Source organism: Thunnus thynnus, chromosome 1, assembly GCF_963924715.1.
Source record: "Thunnus thynnus chromosome 1, fThuThy2.1, whole genome shotgun sequence".
Lineage (NCBI taxonomy): Eukaryota > Metazoa > Chordata > Actinopteri > Scombriformes > Scombridae > Thunnus > Thunnus thynnus.
In genome coordinates this window covers 13,083,270-13,106,457 of record NC_089517.1, presented here as the reverse complement: position 1 = coordinate 13,106,457, position 23,188 = coordinate 13,083,270, and the positions used below count along the sequence as shown (strand labels likewise).

General features: G+C 39.6%; 2 protein-coding genes across 8 annotated transcripts in view; one reads left to right on the top strand and one right to left on the bottom strand.

Annotated features, from left to right (window-relative positions):
• LOC137180287 (interleukin-18 receptor 1-like) overlaps nt 1-13,225 on the bottom strand; it is a 19,095-nt gene extending 5,870 nt beyond the window's left edge. For 2 of the 5 annotated variants that reach the window (XM_067585598.1, XM_067585630.1), the window contains exons 1-7: nt 13,095-13,225; nt 8,931-9,183; nt 8,454-8,640; nt 8,016-8,187; nt 7,861-7,920; nt 7,645-7,768; nt 7,366-7,505 (exon numbers count right to left, since the gene is read on the bottom strand). In XM_067585598.1, the coding sequence (XP_067441699.1) occupies nt 7,366-7,505; nt 7,645-7,768; nt 7,861-7,920; nt 8,016-8,187; nt 8,454-8,640; nt 8,931-9,183; nt 13,095-13,215 (1,057 nt within the window). In that variant the 5' untranslated portion in view covers nt 13,216-13,225. Of the gene's footprint in view, nt 1-7,365; nt 7,506-7,644; nt 7,769-7,860; nt 7,921-8,015; nt 8,188-8,453; nt 8,641-8,930; nt 9,184-12,340; nt 12,554-13,094 lie in introns of all 5 variants that reach the window. The other 3 variants (XM_067585615.1, XM_067585607.1, XM_067585622.1) reach the window with 3 other exon arrangements.
• LOC137180319 (coiled-coil domain-containing protein 81-like) lies at nt 12,610-23,188 on the top strand. Of its 3 annotated transcripts, none has more exons than XM_067585659.1 (16): nt 12,610-12,700; nt 13,579-13,640; nt 13,755-13,908; nt 14,541-14,725; nt 14,832-14,906; nt 15,004-15,175; nt 16,084-16,198; nt 17,560-17,650; nt 18,065-18,211; nt 19,635-19,733; nt 19,848-20,017; nt 20,172-20,250; nt 21,055-21,165; nt 21,634-21,746; nt 21,910-22,035; nt 22,748-23,188. In XM_067585659.1, the coding sequence occupies exons 2-16, from the start codon at nt 13,626-13,628 to the stop codon at nt 22,884-22,886; spliced, it is 1,791 nt and encodes a 596-aa protein (XP_067441760.1). In that variant the 5' UTR covers nt 12,610-12,700; nt 13,579-13,625; the 3' UTR covers nt 22,887-23,188. The 3 variants fall into 3 exon arrangements, with proteins under 3 accessions (XP_067441760.1, XP_067441752.1, XP_067441743.1); XM_067585651.1 differs by lacking the exon at nt 12,610-12,700 and adding an exon at nt 13,218-13,432 and having other exon boundaries at nt 21,637-21,746; XM_067585642.1 differs by lacking the exon at nt 12,610-12,700 and adding an exon at nt 13,218-13,432.

Here is a 23,188-nt window from a genome sequence, read left to right as displayed (position 1 = left end):
AGTTGAGGGAATCACAAGAGAGATAGAGGCTGAAATATCCTGACCCTCACTCCCTAAAGTGGCTCAAACTCCAAAAACACTGGGTCCTATATTTCCCATTGTTGGGCCGTGGCTACAAGTTTGGCTATCAGCAATAATTAATGATTATCAAAGATAATTGTTAATTATTAAAATCAATAAAATTATTAATAAGAATTTATAATAACGGGGCACCACCCTGGACTCAGGGAAAAAGATAGCCAATTCAATCTCAAAGTGTACTAATCTATGAATTTGGGACTTTGATTAATAATTAATTAATTAACTATAAACAAAATCACCATATCAATAGCTAGTTCAGGTTGAAGGATTTGGAGTTCTTTACAGAGTAGAGGTTGGCAAAACTCATTCTTGTGCAACATTAAAACAGACAACAGGTATGTCCAAAAGCATTTATTTAACAAAAGGGTAAAAGCAACACACAATACTAATCTAGCTAAGTGTACCTATATACAAGTGTGTGTGTGTGTGTGTGTGTGTGTGTGTGTGTGTGTGTGTGTGTGTGTGTGTGTGTGTGTGTGTGTGTAGGGAAGACAATAGCAAGATGGCTGCAGTCACCTGGTGACTGAGCACATGGCATGCCGAAAATTTGGCTGATAAAGGGAACTGCAGAGATAAAAGGCCAGACCATGTGGTGTCTTGAACCACATGTGCTGCCTGAACTAAAGTTCGCCAAACTAGGTTTTAACCTCTTAACTGTGTGGTTCTCTATTCAAGGCCAAATGGTGTATGCTAAAGGTGCCAGGTTAAGATGAGGTTAGTTGCATGCAAGGCCTAGTTACTGGATGTAACATGTGTTAAGCATGCTAACATTAACCTAGCGGTGTGGCTATGCAGTAACCTGACTATAAGCAACAAGGACATCACAACAACAGTTCAATGTATAACCTTAACCAAATCAATACACGTACAGTACATTGTTTGAGTTAAACATTCTTGCTTAGCCGTACTATGCTTCACTGTGTTGCTAGGCTATGCCCAGTTGTTACCAGTCCATGAAGGAAGAGATGCTTTGTGGTGTCCTGCTTTGTAGCTGGTGAATCCGTGGGTGAGTCAGGCTGAGAAGGCTTTGGCTCTGAAGCTGAAAGATGCAGGCGTTGCTGGGGAGACAGCACTCCAGTCGTGCAGAGGGCCCAGGTCACTCCTTGGTGTAGAGTTAGCGGCAGGCTAACTCCATTTCTCGGCTCCTGTACTTGTTAAACTGGCCGGCAGACTTGTGTGTTAGCTGCTGGCACAAGGAAACTTAGTTTCTGAGTCTTAGGCAGGCTCTCGTGTCTTCTGCCTTAAAGAAAAAAGTGTGTGTTTGCAGCTGCTGGAGGTGTGAAAGACCAAGCAGCTGCTCCTGCAGCTGAAGGAGAAAGAGGGCAAGGAGCTGCTCCTGCTGCAGCTCGTGGAGAAAAGAGAAAAATAAGAGAGGAATCTCTAGTTTTGATAACCTGGATCCATGGGTGGAGCTTCACACTTTGGGTGCGAACCCCCAAGACTCAGGTTTCTTGGAGTCTTGAAACATGTGGTAAACTGTGGTCCACATGTAGTCCCAACACCATAATGTAACTGATCTTGTTATTGGACAGTCCCTATCTGTTAAATGCAGATGTATTTTCAACTCTTTAACTGTTGAGTCACAGGCTTTATGTTATGGATAATACTATATATAGATAAATTATAGATTAATAACCCCTGATGACTTCATCAGGGGTTACTTTCAGAGACTTGACTAAGCTTCTCCAAAGCTACATGACATGACCTTTATGTATAAAAAAAACCTATGGAAATTTCCTTTACATTCTGATACTCAAACTCCATAACTGCAGTACTGTATGTACTGATTAAATGTGCAAGTAAGTGTCACATGTGCCATGTTCTTCATCTTACCCAGAATGACACAAAGCCTTGTGAATGGGTCGATCTACAGGTTGGCCCTCCCCGCATTAACCTTTTCCTGCCTATTGCTCACCACAGCAGGACAAACTACTCTGCCTAGTCTGGTGTGGTATTAATAGCTTGAATCAAGTGAGTACGGAGACTGATGCTCAACTTTCTCTTATCTGCATTTAGTCCAATAGTTTGACTAGACTAGACTGTTTTGAGCATGTATCTCAGGTTGAAGTTGTGACTAAATCTGTTGGTAAAAGTTAAAGTACCAATACAGCAATGTAAAAATACTCCATTACAAGTAAAAGTCTGGCATGAAAAATCCTACTTAAGTAAAAGTACATAAGTATTAGCAGTACACTGTACTTCAAGTATTAGAGGTACTCATTTTGTCCCTCAAAACTGTTCCCAACCTAGGGGTCGGGCCCCTCCAAAGGGTCACCAGATAAATCTGAAGGGTTGCAAGATGATTAATTTTCATTTTCAGTTTTCAGACTGTTTCTCTCATCTTTGGTGAAATATTGGATCATTTGAACATTTATTGAAATGAAACCATGTAAGAAGTTTAGAGGGAAAAATCACTACTTGGTGGAGCTGTTAACAACTCATAGACATCTGAAATGTGACCCTGACTATACACTGCTTTTTGTAAGACACCAAAAGCCAAAATGGTTGGAAACCACTGGTTTCATCTTTAACAACTATGCTGTATTTTAATGCCTGTTATATTATCAATTGTGTCAAATCTTCATTTGTAACTACAGCTGTAAAAATAAATGTAGTGGTGTAAAAAGTACAGTATTTCTTTCTGAAATGTCAGCTCAAACACACACACACACACACGCACGCACACATACATTTAACAGCTTTTATCATGGGTAGTTGTCTGAGGTAGAAGCTATAGGAGGTAATGACGTAGCTTTTTATGTATTTTTTACTTCTAACATTTTAAAAGAAAAAATAAAATAAAAGAAGCAACAAAATGAAAAATATATAAGCAATAAAACAAAACAAACAAAAATCATCAGCGAACATATTTATCCAAATTCAAGTAAACAATTTAAATAATCCCAGTAAACAATTTAAATAGGGCCTTCCAAACTTTTATGATTAATATGAAAACTCAACTATCCGTCACCAGTGAACATGTTACCCTTCTCAGTCAAATCAAACAAAAACAAAACAAGAACAAAACAATCTGTTTGGAAACAAACAAAAAAATTACAAATCCATCTCATATCCATTCAATATCTCAATATCAGTAAGAGTCCACATGTTTTCATTTCTTCACTACAGTTGTTCCATACATTAACTCCTTTGATTGTGATACAATGATATTTTGCATTTGTCCTTACTAAATGCTTTTGAACACACAAGTTCCTCTCAGGTCATGTTTACTTTCTCTCATTTGAAACAAAGAAGATTACGAGATTGTAACCCTTCTTTTATAAGCACAGGTGGAGCCCTCTATTGGACTCTATAGGTAATAAACCACTAAAATTGCTGTGGTCAACACAAAGAAGCAAACAGCTGAGGTAAAATGACAGGGCACACAGTTCACTCACTCTTGTAGCTGAGGTCAGTGCAAGCAGCAGAGCTGTCTTGAATGACAACGCCTTTAGACATCTCTAATTTTATCAACAAAGAAGGAAAGAGAGTTGCTGCAGTCCTTATTTGACCAGACAGGCACATCCGGAGGTGCTGGAGTGACAATGTTGTTAATTGTATCAAATAGGACTTTTGGGTTGTGCTTACTGGTGGAGATAAGGTTGGAAAAATAAGAAGCCCTTGCATCTTTAATCAAGCTGTTTATCTCGGTTAATAGATCTTTAAAGTGGAGATGGTGAACATTGAGCTTAGTGGATTTCCACAGTCGCTCTGCCCTCCGACATCTGCGCCGGAGACAACGAATGGTGTCATTTAATCAGGGAGTTGAATTTATGGATGGAACAGGTTGCAATTTGTAAGGAGCCACTTTGTTTGGGTACCCTGCCTGTTGGGACCAATCCCGTCTCCTTTGAAGAGCGATGCACGATCCCAGAACAGGTTAAAATTGTCAATAAAAAACAAGTTTTGAGCGCTACATGCAGAGTTGAGCCAGGTGTTCAGGCTAAGACTTTCCTTGGTAATGGAGGCTGGGAGTGAGGGCAGCAAGCAGAGGATTTTATCCATAATCACGGGTACTGTGGCACCAGGGAAACAGCGAGTAATAGCATTGATGAAACGGATGTCCCTTGTTATGGAGTCACCGATGATTAATGTGGTGGGAGGAATGAGAGGACGAGGAGGTGAAGTGTGAAAGCTACCTGGACTGGGCAGCGGGCACTCCGTCTGCGATGACAGTTGTTCAGGTGGGAGAGTCTGTGCAAGTGGGCAGGAGCGAGGAAGCTCAGCCCGAGGAGGCATCTCCCGAGCCATTATAGCTGAATTAGCAGCAGAAAACAGGTCCTTAAAACAGCTTAAATTTGCGTCCAATGATTGGAAATCCGTATCTAGTTAAACGACAGGGTTAAAACGACCAGAAATGTTTCACGAGGGAGAGGGCAAAGACAAATCTGTCGCCAAAGCCTTCATGACAGGAGGGAACAGCTACTGCACACACTTAACAGGGGCGTGAAACAGCCCCATATCCACCTGATAATCCCACTGCACATGTCAAGGGGTCTAATCTACTTCCCTCGCACCAGCGTTAGAATCCCAACCACTTTGCTTTGTAGCAAGCAATGGTGTATCCTGCTCTCACTGCTTGGATGGTCTGCACTACCTGTCTAGACAGTCCAGCCCACATTAGCCTGTCCCCCAAGGCTGGAGAGGTTGGCCCAGCGTGGGCAGCACGCCTATCGAGCCCGCCTCCTGGACAAAGCCCCTCACACTTGGGGGATGGACCAACATCTGGATCATCTATGCATACCACAGGGCTGAGCCTTGGTCTGGGGCTATCAGTATGACCAACTGTCTCTGTTGTCTTACTCTCTCCAGCAGAGGGGGAATGAGATGAAGTGGAGGAAAGGAAAGCAGCCTCCTCAGCCATTGGTGCGTGTGCAAATATTTCCAACCCCTAGGGTGATGTCAGGGAGAACCACAGCGGGCAGTGGGTTTTGTTTCAACTGGCCAACAGGTCCACTTCTGCTCTCCTGAACCAGTTCCAAATCTGCTGCACCACCTCGGGGTGTAGTGGGACCCAGAATATGGAGGGCACTCAGAGACAGGAGTTGTTCTGAGGCCCATACCAACAGGTTCTCTGCCATATTCAACAGGGTAGCAGACCGGTCTCTGCCCTGCCTGTTGATGTAGGCAACCATGGTTGTCTGTTCTCACCAACACGTGTCTCCCCTAAACCAGAGTCAGGAAGTGTTGGAGAACGAAGAGCACCGTTTGAAGTTTGAGGAGATTGGTGTGTCAGTTTTCCCTTGAAGGCCACACATCACCTATCACACTCCCCAGGCAGGTGCTCCCCCACCCCGTCAGGTATGCCCAGCAGTGTCCCTGTCAACAAATGCTGTGGGGACTCCCAATAATCCAGGTCCTCCTGCACTGATGGGGGAACGTTCACCATGCAGTGCTTGTGCCTCTTGGGATACAAGCACAGGCTGGTGAACCACCTTTGCAGGCGGTGCATGTGCAGGAGCCCCAGTGGATCCACTGTAAGGCCCGCCGCCATGAGCCCCAACACCTGCATGACAGTCAAAGCTGTCACCACTGCTCCCTGCCACAGTCAGAGAATAGCCTGCTGCAGGCTGTCTGACAGAATGGCCAGAGTTGAGCATGTCTCCTAGTCTTCTGTGAAGACGCCAGCAAAGTGCCCACCACACCCAAACTTGCAGCCAGCTGCATGCTCTGCTGGAAAATCTTGTTAAAATATTCCAGCAGCTCCCTGTCACACAGTACTGGTAGAAGCAGCTTCATGCTTGCTAACCAGCCAGCCGCCTGTTGAATCAGGTGGGCGGCGAGGGCTGCGTCAAGGGGGGAATGCCGGGGAAAGTAGCCTCCGTGCCGCCCTTCACCCTGAGAAATCCTGCCAAAACCTGCGACTGGGGCTTTTGTCTTAAAATGGCTGCTACTATGACGCCTCCACACACTTCCAGATGTCTGGGAATCCAATAGAGGGCAGAGCCTGTATGAGATAAAACCCCTGGATACTGTTAGGCAGTTGTTGATTTTTTACTCTGCACATGAGTTGGACAGTTTTGAAGTCAACCAGATCTTTAAATTTAAGTGCTTTTAATTTAATAAAAAGTGGCTTTGTTTACAATTTACAGTTTTGTTTACAATTCTTATGGCTCTTTTTTGAAGGATGAAGATTGGATTAATGTTTGTTTTATATTTCCCCACACTTCCACACAGTAAGTATATATCAAATCAAATCAGGTTTATTTATAAAGCACATTTAAAAATAACCATAATTGACCAAAGTGCTGTACAATAAAATAACAAAAATAAAATAAAATAACATAACATTGTAAAAACAAAAAAGGAGTAGAGATAACATGACAATACTATCCCATAAGCATACACAAATAAATAAATAAGTAATAGTGAAACATAAAGCTTTAAGGACACTCCAAAGCCTGAGAAAACATGTGGGTTTTAAGTTTAGCCTTCAAAGTGTCTACAGAGGGGGCACATTTAATATATGGGAGTATAAAGGAGCAGTACAAGGTGTATAATGAAGCTTGATTCAGAAGATCTTTGGCTTTATATAGTATTGAAATTGATTTGGCTTCCAACATCATTTATTGTCTATTATCACTCAAGAAATTTAATTTCAGACATGATTTCTACATCATTTATCATGAGTTTCTTATTTGAGTTATTTGAATGATTACCAAAGATTATACATTTTGTTTTACTTAAATTCAGTGTTAGTTTATTTGCATCAAACCAACTCTTCAGCTTTTTCAATTCCTTTTCCACTGTATCTAAAAGTGGTTCCAAATTGTCCCCACAACAAAGTAAATTTGTATCATCTGTAAATAGAATAGTTTTCAATATTTTGGACACTTCACATATATTGTTTATCTACAAAATAAACAACAATGGTCCCAACACTGAGCCCTTAGGAACCCAGTTACTTCTAGGAGGAGGAGGAGGGTGGTGTGGTGCTTCAGCCCTTCCAGGTGCAACGATAGCAACCAAGAGTGTCTCTTAGGAAAGGAGCTATGTCACTTTTCAACTTCACACAAACAACTACTAACGTTACACCTATTGCCACAACAATGCCCACAATGACGAAAGCCAGTGAGATGGGGGAAAGATGGGCTGTAGAGACATGAAGGAGAAGTAACTAAAAATTATAATTCTATTAAAGTAACAGAAGAACTTTGATGTCACTTGAACGTGTGGAACTAGCTGAAAAAGTGCAACTAAATAGTTGAACTGGTTTGAGCTTCAAGGTAGTAAATTGAACATAACACTGCTGGAAACAATAGTAAAACCAAAACTCTTACATACTTTTTCGAGCTAGGGTGATGGTGACATAACTTGGTGATTGGGAGGCAGATTGCAGTTTACAGGTGTAATTTTTTGATAGATCCTCCTCTGACACTTTTTTGAAGACTAGAGTTGCTGTCATCTCTTGGTTTTCTTTGTCCCTGTAAAGGAAAGAAAAAGAGGCAAAAATTGAGGAGGATTAAGAAAGACAAGCTATTCTATGTATGTGTTGATTGTTTGTGGATATGTATAACATTTGAACTTCCAAACCTCATCATAACAGCTGTGCAAAGAGTTTACCATGTTAAATTGTAGAATACTGATGAGCTATTATTGGTTTCCACAAATGAGTCCCCACTGAACCAGAACACATAATCCCACTCTGAATAAAAATCAGCTATGCAGGGAATCACCACCATTGACCCTAGAAAAAGCAGTTTACAAGTTTCAAAAGCAGTAATTTATAAAGGTTAAGTGTGCATATGTTTGTGTCAAAACGACAAGACTGAAACTCACCCAAATCTACAGGAGCAGGATTTTCATGAGGTGATTTGATCACTGCATGTTTCTGATCATCTGTGCAAACAAAAAGAAACCACTTTACATCTTTCTTTTTAAAAATATGAATTTCTACAAAGATAAGCATATCTAAATAAAAGTGGTTTTCTTACTCTTTGGTTTGACTTTCAGCACCGTTGTAAAGCTCATGTTGTATATTTGATCAAGATACAGGTAGGACCTGGTGCAGGTGTAGACACCTTGGTCTTTCTCTTCCACGCTGGAGAAGCTGTAAACTCTCCCTTTATTAAAGTAGTAACCGTCTTCTGGCAATGACTCACCCTCCTACAAGATGGAAAATTAAGTTGAATTTTTAAACATGAGGTGAATGAAAACCAGTTTCAGCCTCAAGTGTTGAAAAATCACACCCAAATCCCTAAAAAACTATATTATTTGCAGAAAAATAAAACTTAATGGAGTTTTGTAAACCCAATGGGTTAAAAATTGTTGTCAAAAGACCAAACAAAAAGTAACACCTGACCACACCTCTGCGGTTTCCTATTATACAATCAGATCTTGTTTATACTCAAAAATCTACAGTGTATAAGTACCTTGTGCCATATAATGTTGTTGCTGGTAATATTCGGGGTATTTTCAGCAGGGACATTGACAGCTGGGCAATCCAAACGGCAGGATTCCTGTGTGTAACAGGTCTTACTATACTGGATCCTCTCCTTGTATTCTTTGGACAGCGTTGTGTATACTGTCAGCCTGAACCAGCATTGGCTACTGGCATTCCTGTCATGTCATAAAAGAAGAAGAAGAGTTTTACTTTACATTTGAACCACAACCACTGACTATGCACGAGACACAGAAACAGTTTTAAGAATCCACATTATTTTTTCATCAAACAAAAGCTGTTCATTTCTACTATACTGGGGAGAGTGGCACCAAATTACAATAACGTCTGGATTTAGGAGCATATCTGGATGACTGGCAGACAGGATTACAAATGCACATACATAAGATGTCGTGTATTTACACTCTTGTACAATGTCAAAGAGAATATAAAACAACAGCTCCTTTACCCCAGAGAGCATGAGTAATTCCCCTGATGGTTTACAGAAGCTCTGAGAATAACAAGGCTCCTCTCATGAACCAACACATCCATCTGTCTCTGCTCAGCTGATGACATGTTGGTCAAATCCATCTTCTGGGTGGTATAACTGGTCCAGGTCAGCTTGGCATCATTATGATTATACCTTCTGTACTGACGGCACTGTAGCGCCACCATCTCACCTGCCTTGACATAGATCTCCTTGAGTTTCAGGGGATACACACCTGCGAATCAGAGTAACACATTTTAGTTCAATTTAGTGTTTAAAACAACAACATTAAAGGGTCTGTGGACAGAAAGAGTCAGATATCAAAAATATTATTGGCTGGTTAATCTCATTCTCCAAATATCTGTTAATGGACAACTTAATTGTCAACCGATTTGAGAATTCCCTATATTATGGATGCCTAAATCCCCAATTTCTTTAAAGTTTCTATGCACAATAAAAAAAAAGGTTGTTGAGTGTGTCTAAGTGAATAGGATGATCTGAATGGTACTAAAAACCGCTTTAACCCTCCTATTGTGTTCGGGTCAATTTTGACCCGTTTTGAAGTTTAGATGTGTGACACATACTTACATGACACATATTTTTTTGTGATCAAAACAAGGCTTCATTACATCCTCTGCAATGGCCTACTGAATACAATAAAACACATTTTGATCATTTTTCTTTTTTTTAAAATGCCTATAAAAACAAAAGTTACATCTGTTATGGGCCAAATTTGTCCTAGTAGTAATTATGGGTTGCTTCTGCAGTGAAATACATAGTAAATGTTGCCAAACCATCATGAATAACAAAAATCACAACAAAACAAAAATGATAGTAATAAAATTAATAATAATAATAATAATAATAATAATAATAATAATAATAATGATATTAAATAATAATAATAATAACTTAATTAGTAATAATATTAAAATTATGCCCATCTACATCTTGCTGCACACCTGGCACAGCATACACACATGCACACACACACACACACATACATATACATCTCCTGTTCCCCAGCTGTATAGCAGTATATCGGCTGGGGCTTTCTCACGCTTTATTTCTCACATCTCACAGAGATGGCACAGCGTACACACACACGGACACACACACCAACAGACATACACACACACACACTCTCTCTCTCACACGAACACACACACACACAAACACACACCATGCTGGAGATGACGCTGTTGTTTTTGGAAATTAAATTGACTTTTCTCCTTTTTTCATAGGAAAGTATACGTCAATTTTGACCCATAACAACAGATGTAACAATAATAACATTTGAAGAGGAACAATCAAACCAATTTCCATTAAAATCACCTAAAATAATCAATTTGGACGGCCAATTAAGAGAGCCAATTGTAGACACTATACATTTAGTGGATTCAGAGGGTGCAGATGGAGATGGAGGTCGTGGAGATTTCCAATAACCAAATGTTTATCTAAACAGAAAGATACTCAAAATACTCAGGGTCAATTTGAGGAATTACAAGTTGTGACCTCAATCTAGTAGTGACATATGTTATATATATGTTATATGTTACATATGTATGAACCCTCCCCCTCTACTGCCCCTATCTGTTCTAAACAAAACATAGTACTCAATTTGGATTTCGTTATCAGAAATACTATTGTTTTAACATTAGGTCTTTAGTGAGAAACCCAGCCTCTCAGAAGGTCAATTTTTGGGAGAAGGCTATTAATATTCAGATGGATAACTCATTTATGGTATTAATGATCATTTTAGTCACATCTTGAGGGATGTGAGTATTGTGACAAACTGTGAACACTTCCCTATTTCATTGTGGAAGTAGTGATGATGTTTTTCTCCATGCTATTTAGCATGTCTCATAATCAGGCGGATATTCCACAATGTATGATTGTTGATATTGAGTGATACTAGTTTAAATTTAGAGATTCATATTCTATAATAACATTGGTAACAGATTTAACATGTTATACTATCTTGGTATTGTCATATCATATTGATGCTCTTTTTGCATTGAGCACAAAGTCTCCATAGTCACAAGTGGTGAAATATGACTTACAATTATTCCAGCACTGTACTTAATAAGAACAATTTTGAGGCCATTTACTAGTATTTCTATTTTACGCAACTTTGTACTTCTACTTCATTAAAATTTCTATGAAGATTAAGATTTTACAAACAAAACATATGATCAGTCTATAAAATAAGGTGCCATATTACATATTCAACTACCCAACAGTAAATTAAGTTGTTACAGTTAGCTCCATTGCTGCTTACAAATTAATTAATCAGAAAGTATAATTTTGAATGCAGGACTTTTTACTTGAGATATTTTTGTGGTGTGGTCTACTGATGTTAAAGAGCTCAATACTTTTTCCATCAGTGAACTAAAGGAGAATCAATGGCAATCTGTTCCTAAAAATGCTTTAATGTCTGTTGTTTTATTATAGAGCCTTGAGTACAGAAGTATTAACAGGAAAATGTTTCAAAAGTACTCTGCAGAATAATGGCCACTATGAGATATTATTATTACAAGACTGAACTGTTGATACATCAGTGTGCAGGAAGCATTTTACTGTTTTTTGTTTGTTTGTTTGTTTGTTTGTAAAATATGATTTTTTTAAATTCATTTATTTATTTATTATTATTATTATTTTTTACCTCAAATGGTTATTTAAATGAAACCATCTGAGAAGTTTGAGGAAATGCGTCTTTGATGGACTTGCTAATAACTCATAGACTAGTGCAATGCCCATTCAAAACGTGTCTGTTAGAGAACTGTGCCCATCCCCTAAACACCTCTCATGCAGACTATCAGTAAACGCTACAATTTACCGATGCTCCGTAAACGCCACAAATGCAGCCTTGAATGTACATACAAAGTTCTCACATGTGAGGAAACAGGAATAGAGCTTAACTCTAAACTTTTTCAATTCATTCTCCATGTTGGTTCTTATCACTATGGATGTAATTCCACTCGTTGACTCCACGGGCAGAAGAAGAAGCAAATCAACGTTGCTGTAAAAAATTGATCTCAAAAGCAAAAGTTATATCTGTCATATAAATGTAGGGGTGTCAATATAAAGAGGGAGTAAACCTTTGCCTCTGAAATATAATATAGTTGAACTTAAAATGGAAATACTCAGTTATAACTCAAAATTAAGTTCAGCACTGGAGTAAATCTTTGATACTATCCACCACTGCCTAGAAACTGTTAGTGTATTACGGTACGCCTAATAATTTGATAACACTTAATAACTATCCCCACTTTTTTCTGAATATTTAACGCCTCATAGCTACATTTTAAATATGTAGAGTACAGATTCACTTGTTATTCAACCTGCCTGATTGCCATTTACAATTACACAACTGTGTAATGTTCTCTTACCTGTTAATAACGCCAGGAGGGAAATCAGACGAGTCAGGTGTATCTTCATAATCATCATGGCAACACCTCAAATCAAATGTCAACACAGGACAAAGTCACTGCTCCAAAGCGAACTAAGCGCCAATTCGCCTGCGCCTTATGTCATGTTCCCCGAGGGCTGACTCATACTGAAACACCGTCCCCGTCCACAAAGTGACAGCGTCTCCTCGTTATCTGTGTGAGTCACAGAGTAGGTTTGCACGGAATAATGCAGAAGTGAAAGTACACAGAGAAATAAAGATGACGGAGATAGAGAGATGAAGCGTGCCAGTGCTAAGTGGAACAGCATTGATTATAAATAATAACTGATACTAGCACATGGTAAGCCCTTTTGACTAGCAGACACTCGCGCAGGCAGACGCAGAGTTTAATTATAATCCTAAATATAATTTCGGTTGAAGGAAGCTCCTGGAGGAGAATCTGAAGACTCTTTGCGCCATAACAAGATAATGTAGCTGCGGGTTATAATAAGGCTAGGATTGGGGATGAAACCAAAACATCCTGTGAAGATTCCCTTCAGGTGAAACGGAGTTCAATGACCTAGTCTATATGGGCTTCCTCAATATAGTGTGAAAGGTGTGGCACTTGCTGGATGTTTTTGGTTTCAGTGAGCAATTCTCTTCCATGCTTCACTTCTGTCAACAACAACAACAACATGATGAGATGATATGAATACCTATGTGCCCCATAGCTCGTAAATTTGAAAGCAACTTACCATGACTTATATCTATGGCTTTCAAATAATCTAGACTGATTGTTGTAGTTTCGTCGTCCGCAGTAGGTGATGCATTACGCAACTTTGAGCTCGACTGCGTGCGCGTCATGCGGGGGTGCATCTCTAGGAGCAGCAGTGGCACTCAAGCGTGTGTTTTCTTATCTGGTGCAGCTAAGCAGCGGGTAGAAAGGATCCCACTCAAAAAAACCCCCAACAACAAACAAACCCTTTCCTGGCAGGAATTTCCGCTGGTTTCCCAGAAATGACCGATATATTTCAGCTGGTGTCAGAAGCAGGAAAAAGGACTTTACCTACACTCTGCCAGCTCTCGGAAAACGGTTGGATATATACAACTTTTTTTAAAAAAAAAAATCATTGTGTCATTGTGGTGGACTGCTTATTCAGCTGGTGCATAGGTAGTTTATATACAGCCTTCATTGCACACGAGTCTCCATGTCTCCATAAACCAAAACTGTTTTTCCAGATATCGGCAGTATTTGGGCTAATGTGTCCGTGTACATTGAACGTCAGATGACTTTACAGAAGGTATCTATCTATCTATCTATCTATCTATCTATCTATCTATCTATCTATCTATCTATCTATCTATCTATCTATCTATCTACCTACCTATCTATCTAATGATTTATTGATCCATAGGGGGTCCACCTGGCAGGACTGGGGACCTTCACCTTCTCTCAGCAGAAGTTGGACATAGGGAGCAAGTTCACAATGATCCAACGGCCCATCTTCCTCCTGGCTGGGAAACTTGCCCAATCTCTGGGGTTAAAGCAGCCCAGACCAGTGGCTGCAGGTGAGGATGAATATTGCCATAATAAATGAAACGATATGGATGTATGCAATATAATATAGCTAATATATATAAGGTTTTTAACTTTTTAAATATATGATATACACAAATTTGTATTGCTGAAGCGTAATATTGTCTTCAGATCAACTTTTGAAGACAATCACTTACATTGAAAGCACTATAAAGATGGGGTCTCTTAATGGCCAGTATGAGCAGGATTACAGTGATTACAGCGGGAAAAAACCTGTTTTGAATGTCATATGCACATTGTTCTGTACAACTAACAAGGTGTTTTTGACAGTTTTACAGTACAACTTGAGCTTATTGTGTCTAACACTGGGTCAAAAAACATATTGTAGTTTGGGTAAATAACCAACAGTAATATAAAAAAAAAACACTAACACTGGGTCAAAACATTAGTTAAACAATTACTGTAATGCGTTGGTACTATACTGACCCAAAATTTTCAACCAAGTGATTTTTGTGTGTGTGATACAGCAGGATATAGCAGGTTGGATCAGAAAGACTTTGGCTTCATGATTGTTTTTGACACTGTCACACCCTGACCTTCAACAAAAGAACAATAAGAAGAAGACCATTTGTTGCATGTGTGTCTGTGTATGTGTCCATGACAGCAACACACCTACCGGTAGTGCAACTGAACTTCACAGCTGTGTCACAAGAGACTCCTTTCAGTCGAGATGTAGTGGAGGGCTGCGTCAGAGAAACTCTCCTGCTCCTTGTCAGAGCTTTGGCCTCTGAGCAAATCGTCACTCTCCCCCTCCAGGGAATTGGAATTTTGTCCTTTAAGAACAACAAGGTGGCTCATCTGTGCACATTTCTTATACTGCGATTCACATTGTGGAATGTGATATAATATATACTGCTTTTCCATTAAATCTAATCTCATCTAATGTATTTCAAAGGTGCGGATGAAGTTCAACAGAGATTTTATTAATGCCATGGATGGAAGTGGTAGGCTACATTTAGCCTTCAATAATGTGAGTACAGATGAACAAACAGTAAATGTTTGTGTGTTTGCGTCTTTGCAGTATATGCTGTATGTGTAATTATTCATGCGTATCATTGCCCCTCCAGAGACCGGGGAGCAGTGCCTCTTTAATGTCTGGTGGACTGTCCAGGCTGCAAAGGCCACAAACTGCCAACCATATCGCCCTGCCAACAGTCTGCTCTCCTCAGCCAGATAATAAAGCTGGTGACAAAGAAGGCTGGTGCCTGTCACCAGCTCCAGACCAGAGGAATGCACAAGGTGAAAGAACTTTTTGCACAAGGCTGACAATTAAGGTTGGGGTTTAAAAGCATTTTAATGAATAATTAAGAATTTTGAATCAAATCCAAACCCTTTGAAATTCCCAATCAAATCTATTTATATTTTGTTACTGCTGTGTGGCATTCATTATCCCTTATATGTCTCATTCATGAACTTGTTGCGAGTGAGAAAGACTTTAGTTAATCACTGTGCTTTAGCTGGGATAGTTTGACATTTTGAGAAATATGTTTCTTTGATGCTGAAAACTTAACTTTAGCTTAGCAGAAAAACTGGAAGGAGGGGGAAACAGCTAGCCTGGCTCTGCTCTAAATCTTACACACTGGTCCTTTAAGCTTACTAATTATCAAGTTATATCTCATTTGTTTAATCTATGTGAAACACAAAGTGTAAAAACAATGACTTGTGGTTCTACTGGGAATTATGTGTCAGACTATTTTGACTGGAAGTAGTGACTTGCTGGACTCTCCACTTGCCTTACCTCACAGTGACTACAAGGCTGGAGGGGTTTTTTGTACGGGTAGGATTTTGTTATCATTGGACAGAGTCATGCCAGCTGTTGAGCCTCACACATAGCTTTAAGCTGCGTTGTTGCACTTGCTTGAAGGATTTGTTGCACAAACAGGTTAGAGGGGAAGCACTTGTTTTCAAATTAAATTAAATTACTCAAGCTTTTACTTTCAGTTTTGTGTACTAGACATAAATATTTTATGGCCTAGCTAAAAGATCAGATAAACTATTTGTTAGAGATGGCTTAGACCAAACTCATAAAGAATAGGTATATAATGGAGTGTGATAGGATCAAAAATGATAGATTTGAAGCTTTCCTATGAAGAGAAAGATGTGTTTAGGAAGAGTTAACCCACTCAGAGTGTTGTGTGTCTCTACAGAAGTTCCCCAACAGCGGGAATCTAAATCCCATCAGACACTACAGCCTGCCAAGATGAAAGCTGTCAACCTGTCTGAAGAACTGAATCCAAAACCCCCTATGGAGGCCACAGACAAGTACCACACACACAAAGACACAGACAGACAGGCACACACACTCTATGGAGTGGGTCAGTTTGCAGTGCACAGAGCTGTTGTTGCAGGTATATGAGTCAGTGAGAACTGAGAGCTCACTGGTGGTCCTATATTATTACTTCCCCGAGGCAGCTTCCAGCTCCATCAATGATGCACAACTACCTGTGGGACAGATTCCTCTTCTGTCATCAGTTCCCTGCAATGTCAGCATCCACACACACACACACACACACACCTGTAATTAGGGTTAATTGTAAACCTGAAAATTTCCTCATGAAACAAGTTATTGAATCCAACATGGGAAATAGAGTGTTTAGATGACAGAAGATCTTCCCTGTAGTTTTAACAAATTTGGTCCCCTGAGTCTGTTATAATATCCTCAGATGCCATCTTTACACCCTCTGTGAACCCATATCCTCAGTGTGTGAGACACAAGCATGGGATACAGCCAGTCACTATTATTTTACCTTATTGTATAGTTTCATTTTGACTTCAGTTTCACTCATTGGACTGACAAACAGCATAACATAACGTCCACACCCATCCGCCCCCACACATACCATGGAACCATGATTTGTAATTTTCCAAGGAATAGTTCTGTGTCAGACTATTCCATGACTGGACTTTGACTTGCACCTTTTTTCATCAGAAGGGTACCCCATTCTACACTTCATTGTCATTGCCCTTCTAGTGATTTTTTTTTTTCACTAGAAGGGCATCCATACAGAACCTCTAGCCTCATTACAACAGCATCATAAATCAAGTCCTTGATTAGGCACTGTATTATATCCTCTTCATTTAAAGGGCACATCATATTTTCTCGTTTTTGGGGGTTCTTTACAGGGCACTATCACATTTTCTTCCACTGAAAGGGCACCATGAGGACACTTCATTCCAGATTGTCACATATAGAGGCCCTCTATACGGCATTTCATCCTGATTTACCAATAACGAGACAGTCATTACAGAACATTTGTATGTTTTCTCCTTTGTATGGGCATCTTTAGAGGGCCTTTCATTATACTGTGGGGGCACCTTAGAGGGCACTTTTGCAGTATTTTTTTTGTCCTTGGGGCAACCCCAGCTAGGAATTTTACCAACTAGGAATTAGATATTTAAAAATCCAACCCAACAAAAAACAGGATTACTTTATTAGGGTGTAAGGGACTGAGATCCAACAGAGAAAGGATAGCTATACAGTTCAAATTCCTCATGCACAAGGAAAACAAATTGGTTAAATAAACCAATAAACCTTAAAATAAAACCAACCCACCCTCACACATACTATAGAGTCATCATTTATATACAGCTTACAGTAGCAAATAATCTGTTTCCCTTCCCAGGCCCTCCACCATCTCCCCACCAGAGGTCACTCCCAAACTTGAGGAACCACATGTGAATGTTGGCTGCTCTGGTCATGCCCGTGCTGGACAGGTGAGCGTGTTGGTGTGGAAATGGTGGTGGTTTTTTAAAAATCAGGGTGAACGTTCAAGATTGGGATTGGGAAGTTAGATTGAAATTAGATGTTATTTATAGGGAACTAGGTTTTGTTGGTATTATTCTCTGAGTATGAAATTGCCATGTGTGTACATTGCCTCTCATCCTACACAGGGTAAGTGATTTAGAAAATCGAGGGATGGAGAAAGAATCTGATCTCTTTCAGGGAGCTGTGGGGATGTTACCAAAACTGTATATGATATAAACCAAAACAAAATAAAAAAGCATTCTATACAATTGGTTTTATAATCAATAGCCTGTGGGGAAAATATTAATATTTTTACATTAAAGATTCATCACAGTGTATAGATTTTACCAGTAATGTCAATTTCTGTGTCCTTGACACTATAGGAGCTGTGCTACCTGTGTATGCAGCGGGCTCAAAGAAATGTTCCAGTGTACCTGAGGGAGCAGCAGCAGACAGAGGAGAAAGCTCAGGAGAGACTCTTACTGTTTAAAGAACTACAGAGAGACAAGCAGTTCATGGAGAAAGAACAGGTGTGTGTGTGAATGTGTGTGTGGTGTGTGTGTGGGTGTGTGTGTGGTGGGGGTAGGAGGTGGGGGGGGGGGGGGGGGGGGGGGTATGCTTACGTGCATATATGCATGTATGCAAATGCTAAAAGTGAAAATGTTAGCATGCAGATGTAATTATAACCATGGTCACCAACTTAGTTTAGTATGAAAGCATGCAGCATGTGAAACATTTGCAGAGCTGCAACAATTAGTCGATTACTAAATTAGCCAACTGCAAGAAAATGAATCAGTATCTACTTTGATAATTGATTAATCATTTAGGTAATTTTTTAAGCAACAATGCACAAATATTTGATGGTTCCAGGTTCTTTATTGTGAAAACTTGCTGCTTTTCTTGGTCTTACATGATAGTAAATTGAATATGTACGAGTTTTGGACTGTTTATTGAACAAAACAAGACATTTAATGACTCCACCTTGTGCTCTAGGATATTGTGGAGGACATTTATCACTCTTTTCCGATGTTTCATAGATCAAACAAATAATCAGTCAGTTGAGAAAATAATCGACTTTGGTAATTAACGCAAAACAGTACAGCTGAGGAATGTCATTAGTTTTACTTATTTGGTAATAGCATTGGACAAATTTTGGTTGAATAATGGCACTAGATGAAAAGTAAAAGGGTTACATTACACTTCATCCTGAGGGGTCATGATAGTACCAAAATTCATGGCAATCACAACGATAGCTGTTGAGACATTTCACTCAAAACCACAAATGTCAACCTCATGGTGGCGCTACAGGAGAACATGCCCCAATAAATAAACATACGCTTTTGGATTTCATTTTGTCACTGTTTATATACTTAATAAATGTATATAAACATGCTGTCTGCTGTGTTTCACTGAAGGTGGTTTTTGAGTGTTCTGGGAAATTTTTTAGTGGCTTCTAGTTGCCCTCCAAAAATGGGATCAGAAAACAGCAGAACACCCACACTGGGGATGTAGAAAGTATCATTTCCTTACAGCTAGAAACATAAGATGCAACTCAAACCCATTACAAACTTTTATGTCAAAGTAAAAGGAGCAATAAAAACAGTGGAGGAGTGAAGGGTGGTTACAGTGAGCTCAGAAAACAGTGTTATCCTCTTTCCAGCATTGGGAAACAAATGTGGGACATGTGGGATATTATAATTCAAAGTAAAACAGCTTTAAGTGCCTTGTTGGCTTATATTCCCAATATTATTTCATGGTTCATTAAAAGGGCCCCTGAAACAGATCACGATGTCCCTAAGGATTGATTATTGAGGAGCCAAAGATACTGCCCTCTGAAATTCTGAAATTCATTTATTACCCTAGTGACGATAACATGTCACGCTTTCAATGTCCTTTCTTTCTCTGGTCAATATCATTATGAAAGGGGTTTGTTTGTGTGTGTTCACCTGGCAGGCAAAGCTGCATGAGCACCGTGAGCATGCAAAGCAGGTCGCTGCATTCAATCTGCAAATGTCAGAGAAGAAAGAGAAGACTTACTGTCCTCTGTACCCTGTGAGTAGAACCTAAACATTAAAGATGTTAAATCAAATTTAACAGCACTTGGCATCTCTTTAGTGTAGCAGCGGCTCGTTAGATACAGTTTCTCTTCCTGTTGCTTGTGTTTAGACGTCATTCATCTTCCCGGCTCGGCCTCTCACTCCTGCCAGGAGGATGAAACAGAATCGTTACATGAACGAGCTTCAGAGTCAGATAGAGAGTCAGCGGCAACACAAGGCTCAAGACCAGCAGAACTGTCTCCTCATGGAGCATCTAGACCAGGTCCAGCTGGTCCAAGAGTGAGTCTGTAGCAGCTTTACTGCTCAGGCATTTCAAATAGTCAATAAGTTTTAATAGTTAATGTGTCATCTGTTTCGTGTGTGTGTGTGTGTGTGTGTGTGTGCATGTGTGTGTGTGTGTGTGTGTGTGTGTGTGTGTGTATGTGTGTTTTAGGATAGCTTTGCAGAAGGCTCAGCAGCTCCAGCAGAAACAGGAGAAAACGAAACATTACAAGAAGGCTCTGGACACTCAGGCAAGAAAAGCAATCATCACCAGTGATCATGTGGATATGATTAATTTCAGATTTATTGTACTTCTCACGAAAAATGTATTGTTTCAAAAGGAACATTTGTCAGGTTATAGATGTTTTTGAGTTTCTACATCTTTCTAACAATTGCAGTGCCAGTGCCAGGGATAATCACATCCCTCTCTGATGCTGCTGATTTCAGCAGAATCCCAACCTCTGTGTGTTGTGTTGTTCTGGTAGAGGAAGATCATAGGTCAAAGGAGGGCAGCAGAATAAGGCTAACACCTATCCTAGCAGTCAATGGTACGAGTACCACCGGCTGCGCTGACAAGCCACTTGAAGACAGTTTTCACTTGTTTTTATCTCAAGCCCACTGAATATCCTGTATGGCTTATGAGCTCAGCCACAGAAAATATAAAGTTAAACTTCTGCTTTAAGAAGTCCATACCTTGTTAAGTATCCTGCATTCAGCATCAACTTTTCTCTTTTTTTCTTTTTCTTTCTTATTTTGTTAAGTGCAGAAGGCCTTCATCCATCCTTGTTTGGGTGCATGCACAGACTTTGTGTATGCCTCTACTTCAAAACACAAAATCATATAATTTATTTCAGGGTAGGACCTCTAACAAAACTTCCTCAGTATTTTTTGAGCTTTCAGAACTTTTGTTTGGCTTTGGCCTCGTGGGCCAGAAAAGACACCGTCACTGGCCTGCATCTGGCCCAGGTCTATGGTGACCTTCAAACTGAAATGTCTGTCTGTTTGATAGATGGCTGATGTTGCCATCATGACATTTAAACTTCTGTCCTTTACAGGTGGAGGATAAGAAGGTCACAGACCTTCCAGAGTTCCAGCCTGACAAGTCCGGGTTCAGCCGCTGTGAAACACCAGCCGCCAACGCTGAGAGCCGAGAAAGGGCACAAAAGGTCATCTCTGTTTCTTATTGCTGCCATCAGCTGGCCCTGAAACTCAGTTGAAATAACCAGTCATATTTGTTTCATTAGATTGTAAGTCTCTGCATAGTTGCAGTGTTTTGCAGTGATAGAAGAGACTCTGGTACAAATAAAAGTCTGCAAAAAAAGTATGCATTAAAAATTTTGCTTAAGTAAAAGTACAGATGTATTATCAGCAAAATGTACTTAAAGTACTGAATTATTCAATGATGTAGAATCATCCCTTGTTATATACTGTATATATATATATATATATATATACATATTATATTATTGGATTACTATTATTGATGCATTAACATGTCAGAAGCAGTTTGATGTTGCAGGTGGTTGAGTTGGAACAAATTTTCAACTACTTTACTTTTAGCACTCACTGTATTTCTTGCATTTAAATTATTGCATAACATATTGAGGTGGATGTGATGTTTTTCTGTGAAACAGCAGCTCTTTCAGGTAAATTTCAGTGTTGCTACTCAGAGGAAGAAAGAAGAACTGCACAACCGCCAAGTCCAGCTGGAGAAAGAGAGGGAAATGCTCAAACACAACCAAATGGAGTAAGTGAAGAAGTTGGGGGCCAGGGAAGAGGAATTGAAAGAAATAACAAACTATGAGGAAGTGGAAAGAAAAGCCTTAGTCCAAAACATGTTTGTTTTTCTCTGTGGAAACAATAGTATTGTTTAGTAGTGTTTGTTTCTCTCTGGTATGTTTTATGTCCAGGTTAATATTGGACCGCATTAATCGCTTTGAGAAGAAGCGGAACATCAGTAAGTCACTGGAGAGCGAATGGAGTTTGAGTGCGACACTCAAACACCAACGAGAGGAAGAGGAGAGGCGCTTCCTAAGGTGTGTGATGTAGGATCATCACACATATTCACAACTTGGTGACAAGTTGTTTTATCATTCACACACTCTCTTAAAAGTTTGGCACTTAGTCTAAAAGTTGCTGCATCCTTCAAACAACTGACTTATACTTAAAGGTTCTATATGTAGGAATCAGAAATTCCTCCTCATTAGTGACATCTGTGGCCGTTAAATGAACTGCAGTGAACACCCTGGTGCTCGCACTCGCATGCTTATGGCATGCTCACGGCATGACACTATCGCAGGTGATGTTTTTTTCCACGCTTACACTTCTCATAATTACAAGATCTCTTGTGTTTTGCACCATGTTTCAACAAAGCATCTCTCAGTCCCAGTCAGTCAGCGCCCCATACATTATATTATACATTATATTACTACTCATTCACTCATTGGCAACAAAAAATGATTAATACATGCAAATTGCTTCACAATTCTACATATAGAACCTTTAATGTTCCTAATTTCTGATTGAGTGACTTGATTAAAGACTAAACTTTCAAAGGCTATAACACACTGAACACATTATTTTGATTTTGAGTAAATGTTCTCCTGATTTTTGGTGTTCAAAGACTTAATTTTCCAAGAGTGCTGTAATTCAATTTCAAAATTTTATCCTTTGAAGATCATGTGGAACGACATGTTTCCTGTTCATTCACTCATTCTTCCATCCATTATTCTGTCTCCCTGTGGTCAGGTCTGCTGGTCAGCTCCTGGTAGATAAGCTAGCACAGTACAGGCGCTGCTGCCAGTGTAAGAGGAGGACCTCCAACTCTGGAGAGACCAACATCTGGAAAGACTCTCATTACCTCTCTGGTTCACAGTTCATGATCTGATGACCACTTCAACATTAATACCTCCAGGCCTCAACAAGACCTTGATTCTTGAAACTCATCGTGTGACATTCAATAAAGATTAAGTTTAAGTTAAGCTATGTGAAGCATATATGGATGTTATGGTTTGGAATAGGCTCTGTGTTAATGTGAGACTTCCTCTTGCTCTTTTTGGTTTCTTTTCAGCTCCTGTTAATTCTAATATTATTTTCTGCACATAATGGTTGTTTTTGTGTTTCTGTGTCACATGATTATGTGTTACGAAAGTCAGACATAATCAGTCAATAAATTATGTGCCTCTTTCA